The sequence below is a fragment of the Ursus maritimus genome, unplaced genomic scaffold (assembly GCF_017311325.1).
Source record: "Ursus maritimus isolate PB19 unplaced genomic scaffold, ASM1731132v1 scaffold_24, whole genome shotgun sequence".
In the NCBI taxonomy this organism is placed as follows: domain Eukaryota; kingdom Metazoa; phylum Chordata; class Mammalia; order Carnivora; family Ursidae; genus Ursus; species Ursus maritimus.
Window position 1 is genome coordinate 32,939,099 of NW_024424897.1, and position 12,772 is coordinate 32,951,870.

Consider the following 12,772-nt stretch of genomic DNA (forward strand, 5'->3'; position numbering starts at 1 on the left):
TTGAGAGAGAGAGAAAGAGAGAGCACAAGTGAGCATGGGGGGGGGAAGGGCAGAGGGAGAGAGAGAATCAGCTCAATCCCAGCACCCTGAGATCATGACCTGAGCCGAAATCAAGAGCCAGCCAGGCACCCTGAAATACTGTGCTTCTTGAGTAGAAAGATTTGCTTTACTAACACCTGAAAGAATGGTAATAGTTATAGGCAATTCGGTATTTCTATATAGAATAATTATGTCAGCACAATTTATATGTTGTAATATAGGGATTTAAAGAAAATTTATACCTATACATGTAATATGAAGCATGATACAAAGAGTACATTTAACATATCCTAAACATTTATAATTTTTATTTTTTCAGGCCCATATTTTTTTTTCAGTAGAATTTTTTCCTAAATAAAATTGGTCTTCGATCTGTATCAACATTTTTGACATTTTTGGTAGTATCATCCATTTTTTTCTAATAATGCTAAAAGAGCTATGAAAGACTGGTGAAATTTGAGTAGTGTGTATGATATTAAATTATGAATCAGGAAGACTTCAGGGGCGTCTGGGTGGCTCAGTCAGTTAAGCATCCAACTCTTGATTTTGGCTCAGGTCATGATCTCAGGGTTGTGAGATTGAGCTCCCTATCTATCTCCATGCTGGGCATGGATCCTGCTTAAGATTCTCTCTCTCTCGGGGCACTGGGGGGGCTCAGTTGGTTAAGCATCTGACTTAGGCTCAGGTCATCATCTCTTGGTCCTGTGATTGAGCCCTGCATCGGGCTCCTTGCTTAGCAGGCAGCCTGCTTCTCCCTCTGCCCACCGCTTCCCAGCTTGTGCTCTCTGTCTCTGACAAATAAATAAATAAATAAAATCTTAAAAAAAAAAATAGATTCTCTCCCTCTGCCCCCCCCGCCCCAAAAAGGCTATAGCTTATCAATATTTGAAGGTGCTAGTATTTTATATCCTTCTGCAGTAGACAAATTGCCTCTAAATTTTAATCTGGAAGATCACTAGAATGACTGAAAAAGGTTTACAACTACATGGCTTTTATATTTTTTCTACTTCTATTACAGTTTCTATACAAATTATTCAAATCTTGATTATAAAAGAGAAGATGAAAGTGTAAGCACGTTATTCAGGAAGCATGCAGAATATTACTACCATGTTGTTTCTCAGTTTTTTCAGTCATAAATGCAAAGCAGAAGTATGTAACATGTTTTTGGATTTTATTTTGCTTTATTAGCTCCTCAAGAGTTATTGATCTATGAAATGGCAGAGAATGGAAAAAACTGTGACCAGAGACGTGTAGCAATGAACAAGGAACAATATAATGGAAACTTCACAGGTAAATTATGGTGGTTTGGAGGGAGAAGATCTGCAGGCTTAAATGATATCCTTTTCATAGGAGTAAAATAGAAATACATCTAATATTTATATCTTTTGTTAATATAATAAGAAAATAAGATTCTTGTATGTCTTGTATTAGATTACAGAAGTCCCCCTCCCCCTTGTCTGCATTTTCTTTTTCCACGGTTTCAGTTACCTATGGCCAACTGCAGTCCAGAAACAGAATGATCTATTATCAGAAGGTCAGTAAAAGCCTAATGCCAGGTCACATTGCCTACATCATTCACTGCATTTCATCTCATCTCATAAGCATTTTATTATGTCACGAAATCTCAAGGACAGTACAGTAAGACATTTTGAGAGAGAGAGTTACATTCACATAACTTACAGTATATTTTTATAATTGTTATTAATTACTGCTGTCAATCTTGCTACCTAATTTATAAATTAAACTTTATCACATCTATATAGATATAGGAAAAAACATATTATATATAGGGTTCAGTACTGTCTGTGGCTTCAGACATCCACCGGGGGTCTTGGAACATGTCCCTTACAGATAAAGGGAAACTACTGTAATTATCTTTTGTTTACTCCTCATAGTAAATTAAATTATGGGCCAGCGCCGATATGGTGAATTTTGATAGTGGTAGCAGAAGCAGCCTAGTCACAGTCACATCAGCACTGTTCTAGGTACAAGATTATTATTAGTTAATCTTATGGTGTAGTAAGTATTTATTTGGTATTGTTTGGTGCTCAGTATTATCATGCTATTTTGTAACTTTAGAAGTAAATTATAAAGTTACTTATTACACTAATCCTAAATACACAAATATCAAAAAAGTTAGAATGTGATCATTGTGGGTTTATTTAAAATTTTTCATTTGTGATAAATAGATTTATATTTTCACCAAATTTGGAATTTGTGAGAAATTTCAGTATATTTGACTCTTATTCATACATTTACCAAAAAAAAAAAAAAAAGAAAAGAAAGCCCTGAAAATTATGGTTTTTATTTACATCCATGTAAATAAACTTTCCTTAATGTGTTTAAAGGACAATGAAATATTTTCCACTTCTGTTAATTGTAATGGTTTTCTTTTTGACTTCTGAATTGTTTGGCATCTCAAATATATTGCAAGTAATACTCTAGCATGGTGATAATATATCATAGAAATTCTCTTACATTGGAAGAAGTGCAAGCTATCTGAAATTATAGTTTCTCTTTGCCTTGATCACTACGTTGCCTTGCAGAACACATTTTGCAGCACTTATCTGACTTTTGGTTACTCTGATTATTGATAAATTTTATATCTTTTCACCAAGAGTTTCATAATTCAGAGATAGGCATGCATATGTCATATAGTCTCTTCATATTAGGAGGTTTTGCATGTTATTTTTTCTTTCCTTTCTTTCAAAAAGCATGTACATTTATATGTTCTTCCCCTGCTGCCCACCCCCTTGGAATTTAAAATTAATGTTAATATGACACAGTTACTCTCCTGTACTGTGGGGTTTTTTGTTGTTGTTGTTGTTTTTTGGCTTAATATTTCCTAGAGATTGTGCTATAATTGTACGTGAAGAACTTCTTAATTATGGCTGCTTAGTATCCCATTGTATGAATATAGCATACTTTAATCACTCCTCTGTCTGCTATTAACATTTAAGTTGTTTATAATCTTTTGCTTAGACATGTAACATTGCGTTGAATAAACTTGTACAAGAGACATTTCATCTCATACCTAATCATTCTTAGAAATGGGATTATTGGGTTATAGGGTATATACATTTGTAATTTTGGTAATAACCTTAATTGTACACTTATACACTTATTGTCAGACTCTTCTGAAAGCTTTACATACATTAACTCATTTAATCTTTGCAGTGACCCTAAAAAAGTAAGTACTATTTTCATTTTCATTTTATAGAAGGGAATACTGAGAGATAGAAAGGTTAACTAACTTTCCCGAGGTCACATGACTTGTAACCAGAATTTGGAACCAAGTAGTTTGCCTTCCCATTTTGAACTCTAAACCACTTTGTTCTCTGACATGTTGCTAATTGTCCTTCATAGAAGGTGGGCTAGCTTAGTATTTCAGTAGCATACAAGAAAGGAAACTTGTGTCCTAACAATAAAATAATTGCAAAAATAGTTCTCAAAGTAAAGCAGAAGCACCTAGCCTGTCTAAGACTTATCATGCGAACACATTGCTTGTTTTTTTTGAGGTCAATATGCAGTCCTTCCAATGTGGGATGGAAAAGTAGATGAATTTTGAAAGTGATTGGAAAAAGTGAATATTCTGTTTTAATTTCTGTGCTAATGTTTTTCAGACCCCTCTTCAGTGAATGAAAAGAAGAGGAGGGATCGGGAAGAAAGGCAGAATATTGTCCTATGGAGACAGCCGCTCATTACCTTGCAGTATTTTTCTCTGGAAATCCTAGTAATCTTGAAGGAATGGACCTCAAAGTAAAGAGCCTTCCATTACCTTTTATATAAACCTTATTTACTACTTTTAGAAATCTTTAACAATCTCTACAAACTGCTCTTTTGAAATGAATTAATTAAATTTAGAATGTTTTAGGAACATGCTATTTTTCTTTCTGTAGTTTGAAGAAAAATAGATTAGGGGAGTATATTGCTATTTGCTCACTGGATTATTACAGTTGACCTCTGTCTCCCGTTGAATCTTTTATGCAAAGGAGAACATAGGAAATGAGATTTTTTTTTTCTTCTGGCTTTACCTTTAGGGGTAATTGGACCTGTGTACATTAGATACACTGATTCTTTAGTAGGACAGAGTTCAGGATACGTGGCACTTTTACTGATAATTTGAGCCAATGAAAAAGGACTCTGCCATGGAAATGTGTTGTATCTTTAAATTTAGTACTTATAAGCCCTGTTTCAGATATAATAAAGAGCAAGTTGAACTTTTGCATGCCTTATCATTTTGGACTGGCCTTTCTAAGTTATTATCCTCAATAATATCGTACGTTTTTATTGTACTTACAGTCTGTAAAGCATTTTTTAACTTTTTTCAGTTCATTTGATCCTTAAAGCAACTCTGTGAAACTAGTAAAACAAATATATGATTACAGTTGACCCTTGAACCACATAGGGATTAGCGGTGCCAACCCCCACACAGTTGAAAATCCGTGTATAACTTTGACTCCTCAAAAACTTAGCTACTAATAGCCTACTTTTGATCAGAAGCTTTGTGTATATATTATGTACTATATTCTTATAATATAGTAAGCGAGGGAGAAGAAAATCTTATGAAGAAAATCTTACTAAGAAAATCATAAGGAAGAGAAAATACATTTACAGTCCTATACTGTAAAAAAATCCACATGTAGTCCTGCGCAGTTCTGACCCATGTTGTGGTCAACTGTATTATGCTTTTAAAAACAAACAGAATCAGTTGTTTAAGTGTCTTACTCAAAGGTCCTCTAACTTGAAGGCCAGTGCTTTTTTCATTATATTATAACACCTGTCCCAGTGAGAATTTGGGATGTAATCAAGGTCAGTCTTTTGGGTAAGGGAAAGGCTACTACAGTAGGGCTTATGATAAGAAATTGGATGTTCTATTCCCATGTATCTTCTTTTGACCTTTTTCTGTACCCCAAGAGACCATCGTGTTTAAGGACAGAAGAGTTCTGCCCAAAAGAACTGATTCTACAGCTATGCTAAATAACCTAAGTGCTTCAAGAAATTGTTTTGGGAGTGACAGATCCTGTGAGATATTTCATTTATTTTTGTTTTTAAATTGTTTTTAAGATTATGGCATCGTCAAAGCATTGTGGTGTCTTTTTTACTGCTGCTTGCTGTACTTATAGCTACGTATTATGTTGAAGGAGCACATCAACAGGTAAGAGGTTCAGCAGCTTTTCTGTTCTTGTGCCTGTACCTCCCAAACAGTGTCAAAATGGGACTGTTGTGGGTTTGATAAAATTTCTACCCTCCACATTTTTAGACTTGGTTTGGTTTTTTAAATTTATCTCAACTGGTATCTTAATGTCTTTAAGACCAAATATTAAAAATATTCTTGTGGCAGTTCATGGCTGCTGAGCATTTATATTTGGCATATATCATTTTTATTTTCAAGGATTCAAATGTAACTTTCCTGATGGTGTTTAGTCAAAATAGCCTGAATCTTTTAATCAGCACTGAAGTCTTCATATTTTCTATAACACTCTGCTGTGATCCATCCATCCAGATATATTCATCCTAGATTGAAGGTTAGGTTTTATGTGTATAAAAAGGGAGAAGTTCATTTGCCTGTAGTCTGTAAGTGCAATGTAACTGAATGGAAAATAGGACATTTTGTTAATAACTTTAGTTAAAATAGTAAAACATTAATGTATTCTAATGGGAAATGGTTCTAAAAGTGGTATTGTTTTATTTTTTAAAGCAGTTAACCTGTAATCGCAGAGAAGTTTTTATAGTTTTAAATTCATTTCTTTTAAATATTTTGAAGAAATCTGTGTGTGTCATTAAGAGTTTGCAAGGAACTGGTTTAATGAATTTACTTGCCAGTATGAGAATCTAGAATCTAGTGTCTGGAATGCTTCCAAGAAGTCCATAGCTCTGTGGACTTCATTCAGTTTACTCTTGTTTAAAAAGCATCTTGGTCTTAAATATACAAAAATAATTTTATTCCATTTTTTACTTGGATAAACAAGAATATATTCCATTCACAAATATATGAATAACTGCCCCACTCTCACCGCTGTTTATTACAGTGCTTTCTTAAAGTCTCTGTAACTTTCAGATATCTTTAAAACTTTTATTCTCATAGTTATCTTAATAGTAATTTGCGTTTTTCATATAAATTCATTTGCAATAGTAGGACTTTAAAGGTCTAAACACAAGAGCTTTATTACAATTAGATGCATTTTTTGCCTCTCTGACATCACATATAAGAAGAATTAGTTCTCTTGAAGGGGTTTCTTTCTTCCTATTAGAAAATTACTTTAGTTGGTTTGTTTTATTTTTATAATAGGTGATAAATAACATATTTTTGTTTAACAAACCTGTTGGGTTTTTTCTCACTGTATCCTTTTTATTTTTCAGTATGTGCAACGTATAGAGAAACAATTTCTTTTGTATGCCTACTGGATAGGCTTAGGAATTTTGTCTTCTGTTGGGCTTGGAACAGGGCTGCACACCTTCCTCCTTTATCTGGTAAGAATAACAATAAGCAAGATTGAAGGAGATGTTTTAATTGGTGCTTTTACTTCAGAAGTTAAAATTCTAAGATTTTTATTTACTTACCTTTGCATTTTAGAAGCATTCTCATCCTCAGATTCGTGTTTTAAGTTTGATTTAGAATTCTGTTTTTCTTTTGGGTTGAGGTTTTAAAAAGAGAAGAGGGAAAAACCCTTGGGCAGATGAGATTGGTTACTTAAATTAATTCAGCCAGGAAATGTTTTTTATCCTTCCAGATTTTGGAATAATGGTTCTTTTGCTTATGCAGTTGTCGTTTTAATAGTTGAAGTTCTTTAAAAGTACAAAATTTCATGTAAGGCTTAGAATTAATTTGAACAGTTTACTTTCTCTGTTAATCAGCAAATGAGAAATGGTGTCTTCCCTCATGTCCTCAGACACCATGTATACACACCTGGATAGTCATTTTGGTATTGAATGTGGTTAATCATATGCATGTAGAATTAAAAGCTTTCTTAAGTCCTTTTAAATCAAAATATAAAATGTACCCCTCCTAAAAATATTATTTTACTTATGAAATTAGAGAGATAAAAGATAGGTTTTCCAAATGTACTGAAATTATAGCAGAACTAGGACCAGGGGATGACAAGCAAGACATCTAGGGCACAGAATTTAAATGGCACTTTCAGGGTCATGTAAATATGGGCTTGATGAGTGAGTATTTCATTAAATTTTGTGCCCTGGATGCCTCTCTTATTTCACTCTATTCCTGTTCCTGAGGAATTGAAAACAATTCCATATTTGAAGTAGCTTGATCTTGATTGGGGAAAGACAGGTGAAAAGTTGTCACAGCTGTACTGATTGCCAAATAAAGTTCAACACAGCAAACACTTCTGATCTTTATGCTTCAATGAATTCATTTCTGAAGCAGGAAACATAAGTATTAAGGAATGATTGTTCAGAAGGCTGCTGAATTAATGGCCTGAAGAATAATTTGAGACTTAATCAATTCACAACTTCTCCAAGTTTTTAGGACTTTAAAATCTCAAATTTTAGAATTCTCTTCATGATTGGTTGCTGATTTTATCCCAAATAGGGGCATAAATCTCAGAGAACTAATCCATATTAGTGTTTCTTTAATAATTACAGTTTTAGAAGTATAATGCTATATTAGAGGTTGAGGGAGAAGGGAAAAGAAAGAATTTCAGGTTATATAGGTTACCTTCTGTTCTTTTCTAGACCTTTCCTCTGAGATTCCTTGGGAAAACCAGATTCAGGAATTCATTTGTAGCATTTGATTAATTTAGAAGTATCTAAAAAGCAACCCAGGTAGCAAATTCTGCCGAATCTTAAAAGGGATTCTAATGAAACTTAGAAATTGCACAATAAGTTAAAGAAATTTGAAACAAGGAAGTTTTATGTTTCCTGTTTCTTTTCATATCCATGAGAAACCTTCATAAAATGACATTTATAAAATGTCTTGATATGAAACGTTATTTTGATTCCATTGATCCAAGTATCCAGTAAAGTGTTTAGAAACATACAAATAATCATTTATTATAAAATTTGTTTGAGTGAAAAGGCAAGTCTTCCATAAATTAAGGAGTTCTGGTGGGGGCTCAGAGCGCAGATTTAATGGAGTGTGGTTAGGCTTTTCACAAGTGTAGAAGGAATTCCTCAAGAGCTATCTGAAGGAACGTATTATACTCTCATTAAAAATCAGTACTGTATATGTTATACTAGTTTAGTAAGTATGAAGATTTAATCAAGAAACATCTGAAATTGTGTTGCGTTATACATAAGAGCCATATAAAAGTTTTGTGGCAGGGCACCTAGGTAGTGCAGTCGGTTAAGTGCCCAACTCTTGGTTTTAGCTCAGGTCATGATCTCAGGGTCGTGAGATTGAGCCCCACCTCTGGCTCCACACTGGGTGTGGAGCCTGCTAAAGTTTCTCTATCCTTTCCTTCTGCCTCCTCCCCCTTGTGCGCTCTCTCTCTCTCTCTCTCTCTCTTAAATAAATAAGTAAAAATTTTGTGGCATTATCACTGCTAATAATAAACTGGGGTCCAGAGTGGATCAGGCCACTTTTTTAGCATTAAGTAAATTTGATTTTTGTTTGTGAGTATTTAGAATTATTTTATTAAAAAAAATTTTTTAAAGATTTTATTTATTTGAGAGAGGGAGAGACAGATAGTGACAGCACAAGCAGGGAGGAGAGGGAGAAGCAGGCTCCCCATTGAGCAGAGATCCCAATGCAGGGGCTCTATCCCAGGACCCTGGGATCATGACCTGAGCTGAAAGCAGACACTTAACCGACTGAGCCACCTAGGCACCCCTAGAATTATTTTAAATGTGCTTAAATTAAATACAAGTAAAATAATGAGATCTGCATTTTGAATACATGATATTAGCTGTAGTGTGGGAGATATATTGAAAGTGGGAGAGAAAGAAGACGGGCAGTTGTGATAATCCTTCTGAGAGACAGAGGCTTCCATGGAGGTAGCAGGAAGTATGGAGAGGAGGGGAGATTACAAAAAAGAACTTGCAGAGAGAAGGCGAGCAGAATGATACCAAAATATGGCATACATTTTTAATATTTCAAAAGAGTGGTTGGAGTGGTAGTAGCATTGGGATGAAACAGGACAAATCTTAGAGAAATGTGGTTAGTACAATTACAAATATGTTGTGATTTAATTATAGGGGAAGGAGCCAAAGATAACTGTTGGTTTTTTACTTGAGTGAGTAGATCTTGATACCATTACTAAATAGAAAACAGTTTTGTGTTCACTTGTGTATTCAGTATGTATTGTAAGTACCTAAAAAGAGAATTTTAAAAGGATGTTGTAATTATATTGCAAGGTAGATGAGATCTTCACCTGATCCAAGTGGATTGCTTGTGCCAGTGATTGGACAGAAAAAAAAGGAAATTTGCAAAGGACTAAGAACGCCCCTCCCTCCCTCCCTCCCTCCCTCCCTCCCTCCCTTCCTTCCTTCCTTCCCCTCTCTCTCTCTCTTTTTAGAGAGAGAGAACGAGAGCATGCCTGTGTGCAGGGCAGAGGGAGAGGGAGAGAGAATCTTAAGCAGGCTCCATGATCGGTGCTTGAGCTCACAACCCTGACTGGGATCATGACCTGAGCCAAAACCGAGAGTCAGTCGCTTAACCAACTAAGCAACCCACGCACTCCTCTTTCTTTCCTTTTTTCTTTTCTTCCTTCCTTCCCTCCTTTCTCCCTTCCCTTCCTTCCCTCCTTTCTCCCTTCCCATCCTTCCTTTCCTTCCTCTCCTTCCTTTCCTTCCTTCTGGCTGGCTGGCTTGCTTGCTTTGCTTGCATTCTTGCTTTATTTTTTGGACCAGTTTTAGGGTTGCAGAAAGGGTAAAGTTTTCCTTGTACATTTTATACACACACACATGCACATACACGCACACAGCTTCCCCTATGTTTTGCTTTGTTTTTTAAATGAGGTATAATTAACATGAAATATATTAGTTTTAGGTGTACAACATGATAGTTTCACTATTAATAACATCTTACTTGGGTATGGTACATTTGTTACAACTGAGGAGCCAGTATTGATAAATTATTAACTAAAGCCAATTGTTTACATTAGAATTCACTTTTCGTTTTACAGTTCTGTGGGTTTGATAAATACATAATGCGATGTCCTCCAATATAGTATCATATGAAGTAGTTTCACTGCCTTAAAAATTGCTTATGTTCCACCTATTTATTCCTACCTTCCACCTCTCCTCCACCCATGAACCCTTAATAACCACTGATCCTTTTATTGTCTCTGTAAGTTTTGGCTTTTCCAAAATGTTATATGGTTAGATTTATACATTGTATGTTTTTTTCTGCCTGGCTTCTTTCACTTAACAGTATGCATTTAAAATTTGTCCCTGCTCAGCAGGGAGCCTGCTTCTTCCTCTGCCCTTCCCCACTGTACTCTCTCTCTCAATTAAATAAAAATCTTAAAGAAAAAAAAGAAAGAATAGGAAGAAATTCCTCCATGTCTTTTTATGGCTTACTACCTGATTTCTTTTTAATGCTGAATAATATTCCATTTTCTGGATGTACCCCAGAGTTTGTTTATTCATTCACTTATTGAAGGACATCACAGTTATTTCCATATTATGGCAATTATGAATAAAGCTGCTATGAACATTCATGTTCAAAGTTTTTGTGTGCATATGAGTTTCCAACTCATTTGGGTAATTACCTAGGGACATGATTCATGGATTGTGTATATTAATTACTGATATATAGGAAAGCAGTTGACTTGTGTATTAACTTAGTATACTGCAACCTTGCTACAACAGTGTTACAGGTCTTTTTTGTTCATTCTTTAGGATTTTCTACATTGATAATCATTTCATCTGCAAATAAAGACAGTTTTATTTCTTTCTTCTTAATCTGTATACCCTTTCATTTTCTTTTCTTACTGCATTAGCTGAGTCTTCCAGTATGATATTGAATAGGAGTGGTGGGGGAACATCATGCCTTGTTCCCAATCTTAGTGGGAAAGCCTCTAGTTTCTCACCATTAAGTATCATGTTAGCTCTAAGTTTTTTGCAGATGTACTTTATTGAGTTGATAAAGCTCACCTCTATTCCTAGTTTGCTCAGAGTTTCATCATGCATCAGTGTTGTCAAAAAAAAACCACTTTTTTAGGGGCGCCTGGGTCTCTCAGTGGGTTAAGCGTCTGCCTTCAGCTCAGGTCATGATCCCAGGGTCCTGGGATCAAGCCCCACATCAGGCTCCCTGCTCTGCGGGAAGCCTGCTTCTCCCTCTCCCTCTGCCACTCCCCTGCTTGCACACGCTCGTGCTCACTCGATCTCTGTCTCGGTCAGATAAATAAATATATGAACACTTTTTTAGACAATAGTGATCAGAAATGGATGAAAGACCAATATAGCAAACAAATTCAGTATATAAAGTCTTTGTTAAAAAGAAATAGAAAGACTCAGTATATGACATTTCCATTTGACCAGATAATCTTTAGTTTTTAGACATTTTCATTTAGACATAGGCTTTCCTTCCAGGATTCCTTAAGTGTAACAGGGAGTATGAAGAAAAATGACATCTACAAAAAATAATTTTCAGGGAAGTTGAGCAAAAGGAAAATATAAGATGTCACTGGTCTTTATTTTTCAATTGCCTAGTTGGGATGAAAGTCAGATTGCAAGAAGTTAGCACTGTTACTACTACTATTAATACAATAGCAAACATTATCATTGTCCTTGTAGTAATACTAACTAAAGTCGGTTCTATTTTTTTTTAATCCTTATTTGGTATTTATTTTTATGGTATACATACCTTTGGGGAGATTTTGGGTTCCTGTAGTATTTAACTCCAGCCATAGATTTGCTTTGACCAATGAAATGTGAGCATAAATGATAGCTATTGCTTCCTGGCAGAAGCTGCAAGGTTTGTCGTATTCTTTCCCTATCCATTGTTTGAAGATGGAGCCTGATACTCTCTAATGAGCAGATTCCCTTTACCATCCTGTGATGGGTATGTATAGTAAGGGAGAAATAAACTTTGTTATTTTAAGCTATTGAGATTTTTGTGTTCTTTGTTACTATAGCTTATCCTGAATGATAGACTATTACTGAATGTTTACTCTGTGCCAGGCTGTGTGCTCAGCACTTTACATGAATTATCTTAGGTAGTTTTCTCAAGAGGAAGGTAGTCAATAACCAATAGGTATCAGATGTGGAGGAAAAAAATTATTCAATAAGTATAGACTATCCACTTGTAAACTTTGGCAATTATAGAACAGATCAAAATAGCGAGGAAACCAGAAGCAAAAGCAGAATCAAATAAAGGTTTAAAAATTTGATCTGTGTCATTTAAGAAGCTATTCTAAATAATTTGTTATATTTTTAGATTTAACATTTTCTTGGTGATGATCGACAGGGTTTATCTTTATATATCACCAATCTTGCCTTGTATCTGTGAAATGTGGTTGTGTTTCAAAAGTCCTAATTACATCTTTCATTTCTGAGCCTTTATTCTCACATAGGGATTTGATACTAACATTCTCATGTCATATATTTTTGTGCTAATGAAACTGGCTCATTTTCTATATACATATATAACTCCTCAGTCAAGAAAACAAGTGACCGTGTTAGAAGAGTAGTCTGGTCAGAAATTTAACTATCTTTTTGATAATAATTTGTAGTAAAATGGGTGAAAAAGAAACCAAATTTAGCAGAAGGAAAAGATTTAATTCATTCTTCATCATAGTACTCTTTACTAGAAATCATGGCTTAAAAA

The 12,772-nt window shown here is 34.8% G+C and overlaps 1 protein-coding gene across 2 annotated transcripts in view; it reads left to right on the top strand.

The window, feature by feature from the left end:
• Positions 1 to 12,772, top strand: part of VMP1 (vacuole membrane protein 1) — a 125,684-nt gene that overhangs the window by 19,182 nt on the left and 93,730 nt on the right. For both annotated transcript variants that reach the window (XM_008695468.2, XM_040640915.1), the window contains exons 2-5: positions 1,228 to 1,329; positions 3,663 to 3,798; positions 5,107 to 5,197; positions 6,403 to 6,513. In XM_008695468.2, coding sequence (XP_008693690.1) covers positions 1,254 to 1,329; positions 3,663 to 3,798; positions 5,107 to 5,197; positions 6,403 to 6,513 — 414 coding nt within the window. In that variant the 5' untranslated portion in view covers positions 1,228 to 1,253. The remainder of the gene's footprint in view (positions 1 to 1,227; positions 1,330 to 3,662; positions 3,799 to 5,106; positions 5,198 to 6,402; positions 6,514 to 12,772) is intronic.